This window comes from Ascidia mentula, chromosome 6 (genome assembly GCF_947561715.1).
Source record: "Ascidia mentula chromosome 6, kaAscMent1.1, whole genome shotgun sequence".
Classification (NCBI taxonomy): Eukaryota; Metazoa; Chordata; class Ascidiacea; order Phlebobranchia; family Ascidiidae; genus Ascidia; species Ascidia mentula.
The window spans coordinates 20,443,591-20,460,374 of NC_138571.1; the positions used below are offsets into that span (position 1 = coordinate 20,443,591).

Below are 16,784 nucleotides of genomic sequence, written 5' to 3' on the forward strand. Positions count from 1 at the left end.
TGAAAAAGAAACAAACCCTGAATTGGGATCGAAAAGAAATTCGTATTTTGAGATCTTGTCGGAAAATTCTGGTTTTTAACATGGCCTGAAACTGACATCATGACCCTTGGTGTTTGGTGACTGGAAATTCTATTTATCGAGTAATTTATTTCGAGTTCAGGAATCAATTCTACAAAACTTCACTCTCTCCATGCCATCTACATTCTGCCATGGAATGCAACCGGCAGACGCATCAGACGCGTCTGTGTCCTCCACAAACTGCTGTGTTAAGTTAGGTTATTACACAAGAGTGTATAAGGTCTAACCATGGGAGGTGACAAGGAAGTGATTTGTAAAGGAAAGCCAAAGCTAGTATGCTACTCATGCCGAAGCAAATGTTTCAAACACCACTGTGTTCATCATCAGTGACAAGTAAGAATGAGTTGCAGCAAGGTGTGCGCAGAGGTAGGCAGGTAACTGAACAGACAAAAACAACAACACAAATGAAACACGTGACAGACGCCACTCGAATGCCCACGGCCGTGACGTCATCATTTGGGCTGCAATGAGGACCTGTGTGTTGACAAGAAACCTTTTTACACAATTTACCCTCACATAAAACCTTTCCCATAAGTCGGTGAAATGGCGCCGCGATATCCGCGCATTTCTGCAAATATTTGCGGTGAATTGGCGTGAATGCATTTTTGGGGTTTATCAGAGAAAGCCAAACTGAACTGAATCAAATTTACTGACATCCCCGAATCAGAAATCAACTGTCAAATCTGATGGATCAATGTTTATATTTACATGGATTATCAACATAAAGCATGAAAACGGTTGCATGCGATATTACAACAACGACATGATATACAAGGAATGATAAAACGGAATATGTTGTCAATATCTAATTGACACGTTGACATAATTCTATGGAAGAAGTGGCATCCGAAACACACAAAATGTAATAATAAGTAGTGTCGACGTCATAATTGCAATTGTTACGTTGTGTTTTTCTGGCATCAACCGTTTTTTCAATAACGTCGGATAATTATCACGCTGTAAACCAAGTTCAACTCATTTACGGCGAACGTGCTATTCGTTCGTTGACACTTCCAGCAACAAGCCGCCTTTTCAAATGAGTCACGTGGTAATCCGAACTCAAATAACCTGGTATGCATTTTTTTTTAGGCCACATGTCATTTGCGTAAAAAAGATACGAAGGGACAGAGGACAAAGGACATATAGGACAGAGACTTTTTGTACGCGTGGTTTGTAACGTGTTATTGTTAATCCTCGTGCGCTTGTTTATTATGTATTAAACTGATCGATTGACTTTGGGTTTGATAGCAGCCTTTTTATCAGGAGTCAGATATACGGCAGTGTTATTATTTGTGTAGACGTTTTAAGTAACGCCCTACAAATACCATGATAATAACAAACATGCAAAATGGCAAAGTTTTCGCTACTAACACAAAAACTGTAAGGATTTGTGGAATAAATTCGGTTCGGTATAATTGCTTTCCTGTTATTTACGATTTAAAGCCTTTATCAAAACTGGTGAAAGTATTTACAATGTCTGTCAATAATTGTCAATTAACACGACGTTGCCATGGTAACTAACGACGCAATGTTAATTTTCGTCACTTTAAACCTCCCCAACATTTATTCGCATTTCACTTTCATCTTAGAACTCATTATTCCGCCATATGAGTTTTTCCAATAATACCAACTCATAGTGTTGCGCGCAGTAGTTCTCGACCACGGACCATTGAGGTGGGAATGTGAACAATCACGATGCCACCAAGCTCCACCAAAACACACAGCACAATTATCTGCCCACCTGCAATTATAATTAAGTCGGTTGTCAACAACTCTGTGTTACAACTTATTTAAACTCAGTTAAATCTTTTGTTTAACTAAAACTTTAACGCAACCTCCTGTTTCAGAGCAATTGATATTTACAATTGTTGATTTAGGGTAGGCGGTTAACTTTGTCAACGAAAATCAACTATTTGAGGAAATGCATTTCATCTTTGTTAAAACAAATCGATTTACTTCGTTAGTAAAACAGAAATATAATCAGACACGTTGTATCATTATTACTCACGTATCATGGTCTCTGCTGCGTGTTGAAAATCTCATCCCGTTTAGGCTGTGGGACCAATGAGCCATGCAATCTGATATATTCCCCGAATATCCGGATATAGTTATTGTGTAAGAACTTCCTTCATCGCCAATGCTGAAAGTTCTGAAAACAACAATGTCATAATGTTTAATTTAATGCAAAGTAATTTAAATAACAGCGGATAATTTGTTGTTTTAAATCAATCCGCTTACATTGGTTTGTTGCTCATGGAAATAATTGTTAAACATAAAACCCTTTATGACGTAATAAACGACATGTGTCATACATTGTGTTGTGTTGTGTGGGATAATTATTTGTCAACTAAGCAATAAACACAGAGTGGGATTGGAAGTTTTGAGAAGGAAACCCAGATATTTTTCAACTTTAAGTTCACAAACGACTGGAGGTCCATTTTTAAGCAACCTGAAACCTGTTCCATTTAAACAAGATGTCATTCAAGCATACGATGGTGACATTGCAAGATGTATTTGGAATATCTTACAGCAGAAGCAAAAGTTAGATGAGTTTTTGCCGATGCTATTCTGTAACCCGCATTTAACTATGTTGTTTGTGACAGAGTTTCTTAATATTTCCGAACCTACGTCACTGGCAGGGTACGTGTGCCTCGGTTAAACGTTCGGCGATTACAAAGAGGTAAGTGTTCAACACACAGTGAATACAGATCATTATATTTCTTTTCCGACTACTTTTGTGTATTTCGGTGCCGACTAATTATCCACCTACAACCCTAAAATTTCCCACGGGTAAGAACCACTGGCCTAAGGAATTAACTCTGCAGGCCAATGCACCCATTTTCTTGCATAGAGACCAAACAATATCCAATCAACCACGCAACGACCAGCAGCTAACCCAGGGGTGGGCAAAGAGAACACAGAGTGTTTACACTATACAACTTATACACTGACAATCAAGTTGTGTCAGCGTCTTACACGTCGCGATTACGGGATTTTTGTTGCCTCATTCAAAACATTGGGAGCCGAGCATGTTGGGCAGAAAATCGAAATTTCAAACACTGGATTATGCATGGTTGTTAGATGGAAAATATAATAACCATTTGATCCCATATATCGATGTGGGACACAGCACTAATATTCACTGAATTGCTGCCATCAATTGTCAAACGGTTTGGTCGTGGTTAATTTCGCTTGAACTGACTTCCAGATGCCTACGCTTCAGAAGATTTGGAATCAAGGGAAAGAAAATTTTCTGCAGTCACATTCTCTAAGCGCAAAAAGGTGACATTCGACCCAATCCGAGCCCCACTGTGCTCGGTCCCGGCAATCCGCAACCAAGCGATCGCGCAAACCTCAAGAGCGTTGATGTGGGGTCGTTACGAGTTGATTACCATCCCTATGTGTGTGCGGTATCTAAACTTTTTGTTTCATAATTATTCCGAACCGAGTAACTGCATTGAAACACAGCAAGAATATTCTGTGTTGCTTCAAACTTAAATACCGAATTTTGTGAATCTGACGTAATAAGGGGGGTATTTCCCTAATGTCTTTTAAGATTTTGTTAAGTATGACGACCTGGCAGCATCGGGTAAATTATCGTTGAAACAATGGCATTAAATTGAAAACGTTAAATTCGTTATAGTCTTACCTATACTCGGCAAAACCTTGACCTCCGGAAAAATCCTGAAGGTCAACACGAAGATGACATCTAGTGGACGCACTGGTGATTTGATGCAGTTTTTCCAAACCTGATAAAATTTGTTGGTTGTAATAATATTGCTGAAAACATTGGAATTTAAATTGGATTAACTGATACTGTTACATAGCTTGCTTGAAACGTGTTGTTTGGTTCTCCTGTATATAAACTGGGTGTGTACAAGTTATAACAATGTGTTCAGTAAAACAAACCTGGAACTCCTGTTGCTGCCAGGCATATTGCAATTTAAAATGTACTGCTCTTCTGGCATAAAATGTACGTGCTGTATTTTACGACGTTCCGTCTGCCATTCAGCGAGACCTCATCAGGTATTGATATCGCAATTTCAAAGTAAACTGCACTAAAACATTCAGGGACACACAAAAAAAGGCCAGGTTGGCACCGCTTGTCAGATCATGTGACAGAGGCAAAACACGAAACACTGCGGGAGGCGAAACAGTTACAACAAATTGTTATAAACTGCCGGAAAGTAAACACATTGTTCTTTGTCGTTGACGCATCCGCTGTTTTTGTGAACGTGAAGCGATTCAAGAAAGAGCCGCTTGGTTTGGTCCAACTCCTTTTCCAGAACTTGGAAAGGGCTTTATCGAAGGCAACTTCGTGTCGCAATGTCACCGCATGCTTGGCCAACGCAGTCTTGCTGGCATCTTTCGATGCGACATCACGGCGATGCTCTTTCAGTCGCGTCTTAAAGGCCCTTCCGGTTTCGCCGATGTAAATACCATCGCAATATTTGCATGGTATTAAACAGACCATTCCCTTTGGCTCGGAAGCTTCCGTAGCAATAGGTCATGATATTAGATTGCCAAGCGTTGTATGGGGCTTAGTGTAGACTTTTATGCCATAATCCGACATCAATCTTCCCAATGTTTCGTTAAGGCCAGGGACGTAGGGAATAACAACTGTTCCGCTAGTGGGCGTTTCATCCTTACGGGTTATTGCCAGTATATTTTGAGCGTGCCATAACAGTGGTGATTGATAGGGATACCGGTACATTGGTGAACAATGACACCACATCAAAGGATACCATGCTGTCATGTTGCTCCACTCGTAAGCTCCGTACCTCGACTGCAAACTCGAGTGAGTTTTTCACATGGTGCGGAATATTGCCCAAGAAAGGAGCGATTATTTTAGCATTCTTGAGTCGCTTCACATTCATAAAAACAGTGGATGCGTCAACGACAAACAACAATGTGTTTACTTTCCTGCAGTTTATAACAATTTGTTGTAACTATTTCGCCTCCCGCAGTGTTTCGTGTTTTGCCTCTGCCACGTGATCTGACAAGCGGTGTCAACCTGTCCCTTTTTCTTTTTTGTGCCCCTGAATGTTTTAGTGCAGTTTACTTTGAAATTGCGGCATCAATACCTGATGAAGTCTCGCTGAATGGCAGACGGAACGTCGTAAAAATACAGCACGTATATTTTATGCCAGAAGAGCGGTACATTTTAAACTAAAACAAACTATTATTCAAAGTTTTGCAACATTTGTACTTAGTTAAGGATTGCTTTATTGGAATACAAACCAATCCAAAATTCTGTTGATAGATTCCCAAACCCGTTCTTGTAATCCACCCAATCTCTATCGAAACTCACAGATCCATCATAACGACGCTGGAACACCTGGTATTTATCAAGTAAAACAATTGGTCTAAAAAAGTTAGATGACCTCCATGTCAAGATATGACTTTTCACTATCATGTGTAATTTCCTGACCTTTACAAACAACACAATCCCGGGCGTATGGTTAAGTATTGTAGTGTGAAATCGGAAATTACATGGCGTGCATAATAACCTCGCTTACCCAACATAGCGCTGGTGCCAGGGATTGCCCACCCCTGTGTTAGTGATATTTATCAAAGTATGAATACCTGCCACCCATCTTCACAGTAAACTTCATCTCCCGATCTGAGATGTTGGCGACCTTTAATATCTGAAGTTTTGCAGGAACCCGGTGGAAGAGAATCTATGAGATTCCAGAGACCTGCAGACGGTTAAAACTCATCAGATTGGCAGAAGTATTGAGTTAAACTCATTCACACGCAAGTAGGCGGTGAAAACCCCACAATATTTGCACGACCTGCATTATGACCAGAATATACCGGTGCCAGATGGAACCCTCCCTGATTCGCACGTGATGACGTATATGTTGGGTTTGCCAATACCTTTGCCCGTAACTCACGTCATGACTCGCTTCTGCCCCTAGTGGTGTAGATTGGTGAGCACGCAAGTATCTACACCACTAGGGGCAGAAGCGAGTCATGACGTGACTTACGGGCAAAGGTTTTCAGAATTTGACACATATGTGAGATTTATATTTAAATAAAGTAAAACTCAACTGTTGGAAGTGTTACTCAGTTGACCTTGCAGTTGATCCACTCTGTTCGACAACTCTGTGAATAAAATGTTCGATGTGTGTGTGGGCGTTGGATGTTAAGTGCATGAACTTAACTGTTAGATGTGCGTTTCTGCTCACTCTGCATTTGATTCACTCTGTTCGACAACTCTGTGAATAAAATGTTAGATGTGTGTGTGGGCGTTGGATGTTAAGTGCATGAACTTAACTGTTAGATGTGCGTTTCTGCTTACTCCGCATTTGATCCACTCTGTTCGACAACTCTGTGAATATAATGTTAGATGTGTGAGTGGGCGTTGGATGTTAAGTGCATGAACTTAACTGTTAGATGTGCGGTTCTGCTCACTCTGCAGTTGATCCACTCTGTTCGACAACTCTGTGAATAAAATGTTCCATGTGTGAGTGGGCATTGAATGTTAAGTGCATGAACTTAACTGTTAGATGTGCGGTTCTGCTCACTCTGCATTTGATCCACTCTGTTCGACAATTCTGTGAATAAAATGTTAGATGTGTGAGTGGACATTGAATGTTAACTGCATGAACTTAACTGTTAGATGTGCGGTTCTGCTCACTCTGCAGTTGATCCACTCTGTTCGACAACTCTGTGAATAAAATGTTAGATGTGTGAGTGGACATTGAATGTTAACTGCATGAACTTAACTGTTAGATGTGTGGTTCTGCTCACTCTGCAGTTGATCCACTCTGTTCGACAACTCTGTGAATAAAATGTTAGATGTGTGAGTGGACATTGAATGTTAACTGCATGAACTTAACTGTTAGATGTGCGGTTCTGCTCACTCTGCATTTGATCCACTCTGTTCGACAACTCTGTGAATAAAATGTTAGATGTGTGAGTGGACATTGAATGTTAACTGCATGAACTTAATTGTTAGATGTGTGGTTCTGCTCACTCTGCAGTTGATCCACTCTGTTCGACAACTCTGTGAATAAAATGTTAGATGTGTGAGTGGACATTGAATGTTAACTGCATGAACTTAACTGTTAGATGTGCGGTTCTGCTCACTCTGCAGTTGATCCACTCTGTTCGACAACTCTGTGAATAAAATGTTCCATGTGTGAGTGGGCATTGAATGTTAAGTGCATGAACTTAACTGTTAGATGTGCGGTTCTGCTCACTCTGCATTTGATCCACTCTGTTCGACAACTCTGTGAATAAAATGTTAGATGTGTGAGTGGACATTGAATGTTAACTGCATGAACTTAACTGTTAGATGTGCGGTTCTGCTCACTCTGCAGTTGATCCACTCTGTTCGACAACTCTGTGAATAAAATGTTAGATGTGTGAGTGGACATTGAATGTTAACTGCATGAACTTAACTGTTAGATGTGTGGTTCTGCTCACTCTGCAGTTGATCCACTCTGTTCGACAACTCTGTGAATAAAATGTTAGATGTGTGAGTGGACATTGAATGTTAACTGCATGAACTTAACTGTTAGATGTGCGGTTCTGCTCACTCTGCATTTGATCCACTCTGTTCGACAACTCTGTGAATAAAATGTTAGATGTGTGAGTGGACATTGAATGTTAACTGCATGAACTTAACTGTTAGATGTGCGGTTCTGCTCACTCTGCAGTTGATCCACTCTGTTCGACAACTCTGTGAATAAAATGTTAGATGTGTGAGTGGACATTGAATGTTAACTGCATGAACTTAACTGTTAGATGTGTGGTTCTGCTCACTCTGCAGTTGATCCACTCTGTTCGACAACTCTGTGAATAAAATGTTCGATGTGTGAGTGGGCGCTGGATGTCTAGTGCATGAACTTAACTGTTAGATGTGTGGTTCTGCTCACTCTGCAGTTGATCCACTCTGTTCGACAACTCTGTGAATAAAATGTTAGATGTGTGAGTGGACATTGAATGTTAACTGCATGAACTTAACTGTTAGATGTGTGGTTCTGCTCACTCTGCATTTGATCCACTCTGTTCGACAACTCTGTGAATAAAATGTTAGATGTGTGAGTGGACATTGAATGTTAACTGCATGAACTTAACTGTTAGATGTGCGGTTCTGCTCACTCTGCAGTTGATCCACTCTGTTCGACAACTCTGTGAATAAAATGTTAGATGTGTGAGTGGACATTGAATGTTAACTGCATGAACTTAACTGTTAGATGTGTGGTTCTGCTCACTCTGCAGTTGATCCACTCTGTTCGACAACTCTGTGAATAAAATGTTAGATGTGTGAGTGGACATTGAATGTTAACTGCATGAACTTAACTGTTAGATGTGCGGTTCTGCTCACTCTGCATTTGATCCACTCTGTTCGACAACTCTGTGAATAAAATGTTAGATGTGTGAGTGGACATTGAATGTAAACTGCATGAACTTAACTGTTAGATGTGCGGTTCTGCTCACTCTGCAGTTGATCCACTCTGTTCGACAACTCTGTGAATAAAATGTTAGATGTGTGAGTGGACATTGAATGTTAACTGCATGAACTTAACTGTTAGATGTGTGGTTCTGCTCACTCTGCAGTTGATCCACTCTGTTCGACAACTCTGTGAATAAAATGTTCGATGTGTGAGTGGGCGCTGGATGTCTAGTGCATGAACTTAACTGTTAGATGTGTGGTTCTGCTCACTCTGCAGTTGATCCACTCTGTTCGACAACTCTGTGAATAAAATGTTAGATGTGTGAGTGGACATTGAATGTTAACTGCATGAACTTAACTGTTAGATGTGTGGTTCTGCTCACTCTGCAGTTGATCCACTCTGTTCGACAACTCTGTGAATAAAATGTTCGATGTGTGAGTGGACATTGAATGTTAACTGCATGAACTTAATTGTTAGATGTGTGGTTCTGCTCACTCTGCAGTTGATCCACTCTGTTCGACAACTCTGTGAATAAAATGTTCGATGTGTGAATGGGCGCTGGATGTCTAGTGCATGAACTTAACTGTTAGATGTGTGGTTCTGCTCACTCTGCATTTGATCCACTCTGTTCGACAACTCTGTGAATAAAATGTTCGATGTGTGAGTGGGCGCTGGATGTCTAGTGCATGAACTTAACTGTTAGATGTGTGGTTCTGCTCACTCTGCAGTTGATCCACTCTGTTCGACAACTCTGTGAATAAAATGTTCGATGTGTGAGTGGGCGCTGGATGTCTAGTGCATGAACTTAACAGTTAGATGTGTGGTTCTGCTCACTCTGCAGTTGATCCACTCTGTTCGATAACTCTGTGAATAAAATGTTCGATGTGTGAGTGGGCGCTGGATGTCTAGTGCATGAACTTAACTGTTAGATGTGTGGTTCTGCTCACTCTGCAGTTGATCCACTCTGTTCGACAACTCTGTGAATAAAATGTTCGATGTGTGAGTGGGCGTTGGATGTTAAGTGCATGAACTTAACTGTTAGATGTGTGGTTCTGCTCACTCTGCAGTTGATCCACTCTGTTCGATAACTCTGTGAATAAAATGTTAGATGTGTGAGTGGGCATTGAATGTTAAGTGCATGAACTTAACTGTTAGATGTGCGGTTCTGCTCACTCTGCAGATGATCCACTTTGTTCGACAACTCTGTGAATAAAATGTTAGATGTGTGAGTGGACATTGAATGTTAACTGCATGAACTTAACTGTTAGATGTGCGGTAGTAACCCCGACGGACTGTTCCGTTACGAAGGGGATTTGAGTTTTGTCACGTGATTGGTGAGTACGCAGGTATTTACACCACTAGGGGCAGAAGGGAGTCATGACGTGTGTTACGGGCAAAGGTTTTAGCATTTGTTATCTTGACACATCTGTGAGATATCAATTTATATGAAAATGAAACTCAACTGTTGGAAGTGTTACTCAGTTGACCTTGCAGTTGATTCACTCTGTTCGACAACTCTGTGAATAAAATGTTCGATGTATTTACTTGAATATGATTTTATGAGAGTTCACCGTGTAGGGGATTTGTTGTACTGTTGTGTTTGTATCAAATATCTATCTGTACTGCTTGGTTTGTTAAAGTTTCCTATCCAATAATAAATTTTGTCGAGAAGTGTTTAGAGAAGAATCTTATACCTGTAACAAGTCTCATCAAATCTTCTTTGCCAGCCACAGGTCCTTGGTCTCCCTTTTCACCTCGGTGACCTTGAGGTCCACGTGGTCCCATCTTTCCTGGTCTTCCAGTCTCTCCTCTGGCACCTTTCAAGCCGGAATGTTCTATCTCTGATCCTTGTTCTTGTCCGTCACAAATGGAAACAACTCTGCATACTTGTTGTTGTTGGTGAGTTATGACAAGACGGCCGACCAACAAAACTCCAAACAAAATAAATTTCAACATTGTTAAACAAGCTAGACTTTGAAAATCTGTAAATAGTTGCTCAGTCATCACATGGAAATTAACAAAGTAAACGCCAACGTTAAATTTGCACCAAAATTACCTAATTAACAACTACATTGAAAATATGGAAGATTCACTGAGACCTGCTGGCGAAAATCAATACACATTTATGCTGCGTAGATGAAACAAATATGAAAATAATGCAAATGATAAATGTGGAGTTTAAATAAATGTTGCGCATAATCCAAGCTTAAACTGTTGGCCAATGTTACGTTGCTTAATGTAAAACTTTCAGTGCGGCCAGCAATTATGCAAGGAAGTGCTCAGTGCGTGCGTTTGTTGATTGTTAATTGCGCATAACTGCATTATCCCGTCTACTGAGGTCTCAACAACATCAGCAAACGAACGCAATGAAAAGAATGCTGTTGTTATGTACATCGTTGCCAAATACACCACAAAACTTTGTTAGGACAAACTGATTTGTCAATTGTTGGGACACAAAAGTCACTTTTGCTTGATTTCTTACGTCACGCGTTGTAAAAAGGCACCTGCCACAAGTCACGTAATGCCTTAGTGATCGCAATGCGTCGACCTAGACACGCGGCGATCACGCATTCATCACGTGGACCGCTTGGTCTCGACGAAAACTAATATCCAACCGCATTTAAAAAACGTACTTCTACGTCAATTAACATTGTGCGCTAAGGATTTTTTGATGCAGATATACGTCAGCCGCACAGAAAGTGTTAAGAATATTTGTTTATGATTAAAGTTGTTTTCTGATAACAAAGGAAACACATATCCTTGTAAACGAGTTTTGCAGTCGAGTTATCCATCGCAAATTACATCTGGCATCTCTACTTGGTTTAAACTTCACCTTCAACTCTATCAGTTATAACTTGTCCAAGTACGAGTGACATTAAACCACGGTCAGCTGCAATACAAGCTTGATCTGAACTGGATAACGTTGCGTTTCCAACTACACAGACCCGAGCAAACTCCAAGCAGTAATCACGACGCAACGGTAACTTGCTTAAAACTTCCTTCAATGTGCCGGAAACCTTTGAATTTCCGAGGACCCAATCAGACCTGGCGTAACGAATGACGTCACTGCGTATCAAAATACATCTAGGCAATGGAAGTCGGTTTTAAATAACTTAAAGTGCGTGCGCTCGATTGCAAGAGTTTGTAAACTTTTACATTGATTCTGGCTTCGAATTATGGCTACCTTTAATTGATTTGTTCGGGAACAAGACGTAGTTGATCTTAATGCAATTTAATGAATATTTAAATTAGCTGATTTTCATTGCTTCGTTCCGTTCAACCCCAAAAAAACCCAAAAATAAAAATATAAAAATGCTAATGGATCAAAAACAAAATCTTTAAATCTCGTATAAATGAGTGCAAGCAATGAACCACACAGCATTTGCAGCCTGTATAAATGAGTGCAAGCAATGAACCACTCAGCATTTGCAGCCTGTATAAATGAGTGCAAGCAATAAGCCACACAGCATTTGCAGCCTGTATAAATGAGTGCAAGCAATGAACCACACAGCATTTGCAGCCTGTATAAATGAGTGCAAGCAATGAACCACACAGCATTTGCAGCCTGTATAAATGAGTGCAAGCAATGAACCACACAGCATTTGCAGCCTGTATAGATGAGTGCAAGCAATGAACCACACAGCATTTGCAGCCTGTATAAATGAGTGCAAGCAATGAACCACACAGCATTTGCAGCCTGTATAAATAAGTGCAAGCAATGAACCACACAGCATTTGCAGCCTGTATAAATGAGTGCAAGCAATGAACCACTCAGCATTTGCAGCCTGTATAAATGAGTGCAAGCAATGAACCACTCAGCATTTGCAGCCTGTATAAATGAGTGCAAGCAATAAGCCACACAGCATTTGCAGCCTGTATAAATGAGTGCAAGCAATGAACCACACAGCATTTGCAGCCTGTATAAATGAGTGCAAGCAATGAACCACACAGCATTTGCAGCCTGTACCAAAATGAGTGCATGCAATGAACCACACAGCATTTGCAGCCTGTATAAATGAGTGCAAGCAATGAACCACACAGCATTTGCAGCCTGTATAAATGAGTGCAAGCAATGAACCACACAGCATTTGCAGCCTGTATAAATGAGTGCAAGCAATGAACCACACAGCATTTGCAGCCTGTATAAATGAGTGCAATCAATGGACCACACAGCATTTGCAACCTGTATAGATGAGTGCAAACAATGAACCACACAGCATTTGCAGCCTGTATAAATATCTTGCGAATATAAAACATGGATTCTTTTTCCAGTGCTGACATTGGCAAATATTATCCAATCAACAAGTTGATGGCCGCTTACGAGATCACAAACGAAAACGAAGATTTCTGCTTCAAACGAACCGAGAACGTCAACGCGCAATTCAAGAACGTCGACACCAAGAACAAATGATAGCAATTCTGGGGAAGCCTCGCTCGAGTGAAGGATCGAGGGAAGGAATGGCATCAACGGTAACTCACGCCAAATTTTTCGCCTTTTGATTCGACATCAGAGCTGTGGGTTGACTACTGGTCTCACGTGGTACCCGACGATCGACTGGCAAAAGTATTTTTGACGAATCAATCTTCAGCTGTGTACGAGATGCTTTTCAATTTGGCTGCACAGGAATCGCCACCAAGAGATATCAACGAGCTCACGTTAGAAGAAATCGTCCAACATATGAAGTTTCAGTTCGACCCCAAACGTTTCATAGTCCGTGAAACAAGTTTTGGACCGACATGAAGCGCAAGCCGGGTGAAACCATTCAAGAGCTCGCTGTTCGCATTCGACAAAGCGCAGCAACTTGCGACTTTGCATCCATCACAGATTGATTGGATGAAGCTTTGCGCACTCGTTTCATCTGTTCAATTGAAAACGAAGCGGTTTTGAAAGCTCTGTTCAGGACAAAGGATGACGAATTGAGTTTTGCTCGTGCAATTGACATTGCGGTCGAAACCGAAGATGCTGCCAAAATGGCTAAAGAAACTGTTAACGGGACGCAGCCATCAACTTCGTTGTTCAAGGTACGTGCTACAGCTAAACCGTGGGAGAAACGTAAAGTGGATTCGAGGTCGGTGCAATTACCTGAAGGGAGGAAATGTTATCGATGTGGCAAGAATTTCGCGTCAGGCTTCCGAATGTCGTTTCAAGAATGCAACCTGTCATTTTTGTCACCTAACAAGACACTTGGAATCCGTTTGCCGCAAAAAGATTCGACAGCGCACGTCCCATGGCATTAAAAGAATTGAGAAACTGACTTGTGTTTCCAATATTGCAGCAGCCACGCTCAAGTTGGAAGTTCCAATTTCCATAAACGATCGTTCGCTGATCATAGAACTTGATACTGCTACAGGCGGAAATTTTCTGTCAAAAGAAACATGGAAGAAGATTGGTTCTCCAAAGCTGCACAAAGCAACGTCCCAGTATCAGTCTGCAAGCAGGCACAACTTGCCGGTGATGGGCACATTTACGTCTGCTACCAGTTGTGCAGATTCCGGAAAGGTAGCTTACCTTCATTTCAACGTCTGCGACATTCAACGTCTGAATTTGGTGGGGCGGAACGGAATACAGAAAATAGTATTTCGTTAGACAAAGTTCTGTACGGCAAGTCAAGCTTACAAGCTCGAGAGGTACTACAAGCCGTAACCGCCCAAGAACCGCAAGATATATCACTATATGAAGAGTGTGTCAAGTTGTGCTGTGAATTTGCAGAACTGTTTAAGCCCAATCTAGGCTGTCTTCAAGATTATGAACTGGAGGTACAACTCAAGGACGACGCAAAACCAGTTTTCTGCAAACCGCGTTCAGTTCCGTTCGCTATGCAGAGTGATTTGTCCCAGGTTTTGGATTCCGGGACAAGCAAAGGAATTTGGACTCCAGTGAAGTTCAACGACTGGGGTACGCCAAAAGTTCCGGTCCGCAAATCAATCATTCTTCGCAAAAGCCTGCTTTAAGAATTTGTGGTGATTATTCAGTGACTGGCAATTCACAATTGGAAGTTCATCGTCACCCATTGCCATTACCAGAAGATTTAATGCGAAAGTTAGGTGGTGGTTATGGCTTCACGAAGATCGATTAGGCGGATGCGTACAATCAAATCAAGTTGGGACCAAAAAGTCGGAAGAAGCTTGCTCTGTGCACACATCGCGGAGTTTTATTACAGAACGTATTGCCTTTTGGTATCAGTTCTGCGCCAGCTTATTTTCAAGAAATTATGGATGATATCACTAAAGACCTAACGGTGTTGCAGTATATCTAGATGATATATTGGTCAGTGGTTCGTCTGCCAAGGACCACCTTCACAATCTCAAACATTTATTGTAACGGCTCCAACATAAAGGCTTACGTTGCAGGAAGGAAAAATGCAAATTGGCTCAACAGCAGGTTGAGTACCTTGGCCATGTTCTCTCCAACAAGGGCATCACGAAGGGTTCCAAAGTCGACGCTGTACAAAGGATGCCTGCTCCGCACGATCTACCAACGCTGCGGCGTTTCCTTGGATCTGTACAATTTTATGCAAAATTTTTGCCCGCAGAATTTTCAACTGTAGCAGAACCACTCTATCGTCTCACAAAGAAAGGCATTCCTTGGAAATGGTGTCAAAAAGAAGAACGTTCTTTCAATCAGCTGGAGGAATTGCTATCCAGAGACCAAGTGTTGGTTCATTTCAATCCATTCATTCCTGTTGATATTGCTTGTGACGCATCAAGCGTTGGAATTGGTGCTACGTAGTTTCACCGTTTTCCCGACGGCAGTGAGCGGCCAATTGCCAATGTATCGAAAACTATGACACAAAGCCAGAGGAATTGCAGTCAAATTCAAAAAGAGGCTTTGTCAATCGTTTACGCTCTAAAGAAGTTCTTTCAATATTTGTTTGGAAGAAGATTCATCCTGATAACGAATCATAAACCACTGATGTCTCTATTTGGTCAACAAAAGCCTACACCAGCTTTGGCAGCCAACAGGTTGGCTCGATGGGCACTTTTCTTGAACCAATTTCAATACACCATCGAGTACAGAAAAACCAGCGAACATAATAATGCTGATGTTTTAAGCCGACTTCCACAAGGCGATGATGTCACTTTCGACGGAGAGGAAAGTGCCGATGACGTAGACATCGTTTGTGCAATCGAAACAGTAGGAATGCAAGTGCAAATGGACACCTCAGCACTTCGAAAAGAATCTTTTGACGAAGCAGGGTATAAAGCCGTAATACATCAGTTTGGACAATATTGCTGTCCAAAACGCAATGTCACTTTTGAGAGGAACAAGTTTTTTTCTCGACATCAGCATCAAGGTGAGCCCATCGACCAATATATAATGGAATTAAATAACCTTTCTGCAAGTTGCAAGATTCGTTGATAAGAGATCGAATTGTGTGTGGACTTTGTGATATTCCATAAAAAAGAAAATCTCACTTTGACTAAAGCTGTACAAATTTGTGTCACAAATCAAACGGTGGCAACGAAAAGTTTGCACATGCAACCACGTGTCGAGGCTGGGCATGTTGTTGTGCGCCGGAATGCCCGTCAATTGGAGCGGCGTTACCTCAATCAAGTCGAGAGGCAAGTTCCAGAGCCTCGTGTTCATACTGTGCTCTACGTCACGTGGCAAGGCAGTGTCCAGCTTGAGGGATTTAATAACCCTCGCTGTGAGAGCCTGTATAGTTGGACGATTCCGTCTTACCATGTAAAACACGTAACACTTAAAATCATAAAACGAATGTAATAAAGTTTAATAATATGTATGTTGCCTACACAAAAAGCACTTGTTTAAACAGGATCAGTCTGGTATAATACAAGGGAAATATACGTTGATTCCTTTAAGCATGTGATTTTTTGCGTAATATTACTGAACATTGACCGGCAGCTGTAGTTTTGATCCACACTTTTTATACTAGAAGTTACGCCACCTCTATTTCACTACAGACGCAGACAGGTTTCAGGGAGATTGTGGTGTACGGGAGGAAACACACCCTCCGACTCAGCACGGAGGTAAAGGAAGACGCGAACATCTGGAGCAGTGAGATCCAGGCTATGATAGACGGTCAGCTGCAATACAAGCTTGATCTGAACTGGATAACGTTGCGTTTCCAACTACACAGACCCGAGCAAACTCCAAGCAGTAATCACGACGCAACGGTAACTTGCTTAAAACCTCCTTCAATGTGCCGGAAACCTTTGAATTTCCGAGGACCCAATCAGACCTGGCGTAACGAATGACGTCACTGCGTATCAAAATACATCTAGGCAATGGAAGTCGGTTTTAAATAACTTAAAGTGCGTGCGCTCGACTGCAAG

General features: G+C 41.4%; 3 protein-coding genes across 3 annotated transcripts in view; all 3 read right to left on the reverse strand.

The window, feature by feature from the left end:
* LOC145907419 (uncharacterized) overlaps positions 1–16,784 on the reverse strand; it is a 292,577-nt gene that overhangs the window by 202,573 nt on the left and 73,220 nt on the right. The window lies entirely within an intron of this gene.
* LOC145907457 (ficolin-2-like) overlaps positions 1–16,784 on the reverse strand; it is a 162,231-nt gene that overhangs the window by 100,081 nt on the left and 45,366 nt on the right. The gene's annotated exons all lie outside the window — the stretch shown is intronic.
* Positions 1,642–10,442, reverse strand: LOC145906379 (microfibril-associated glycoprotein 4-like). Its single transcript, XM_082993793.1, has 6 exons — positions 10,181–10,442; positions 5,665–5,777; positions 5,320–5,416; positions 3,728–3,827; positions 2,087–2,227; positions 1,642–1,819 (listed from the first exon to the last, which is right to left on the reverse strand). The coding sequence occupies exons 1-6, from the start codon at positions 10,440–10,442 to the stop codon at positions 1,642–1,644; spliced, it is 891 nt and encodes a 296-aa protein (XP_082849919.1).

Coding starts and splice junctions, on each gene's coding strand:
- LOC145906379 (XM_082993793.1), bottom strand. CDS start 10,442: ATGTTGAAATTTATTTTGTTTGGAGTTTTGTTGGTCGGCCGTCTTGTC. Junction 2,228..3,727: donor CAAGGTTTTGCCGAGTATAG/GTAAGACTATAA, acceptor TGTTGTTTTCAG/AACTTTCAGCATTGGCGATG. Junction 1,820..2,086: donor CGCAGCAGAGACCATGATAC/GTGAGTAATAAT, acceptor TTATAATTGCAG/GTGGGCAGATAATTGTGCTG.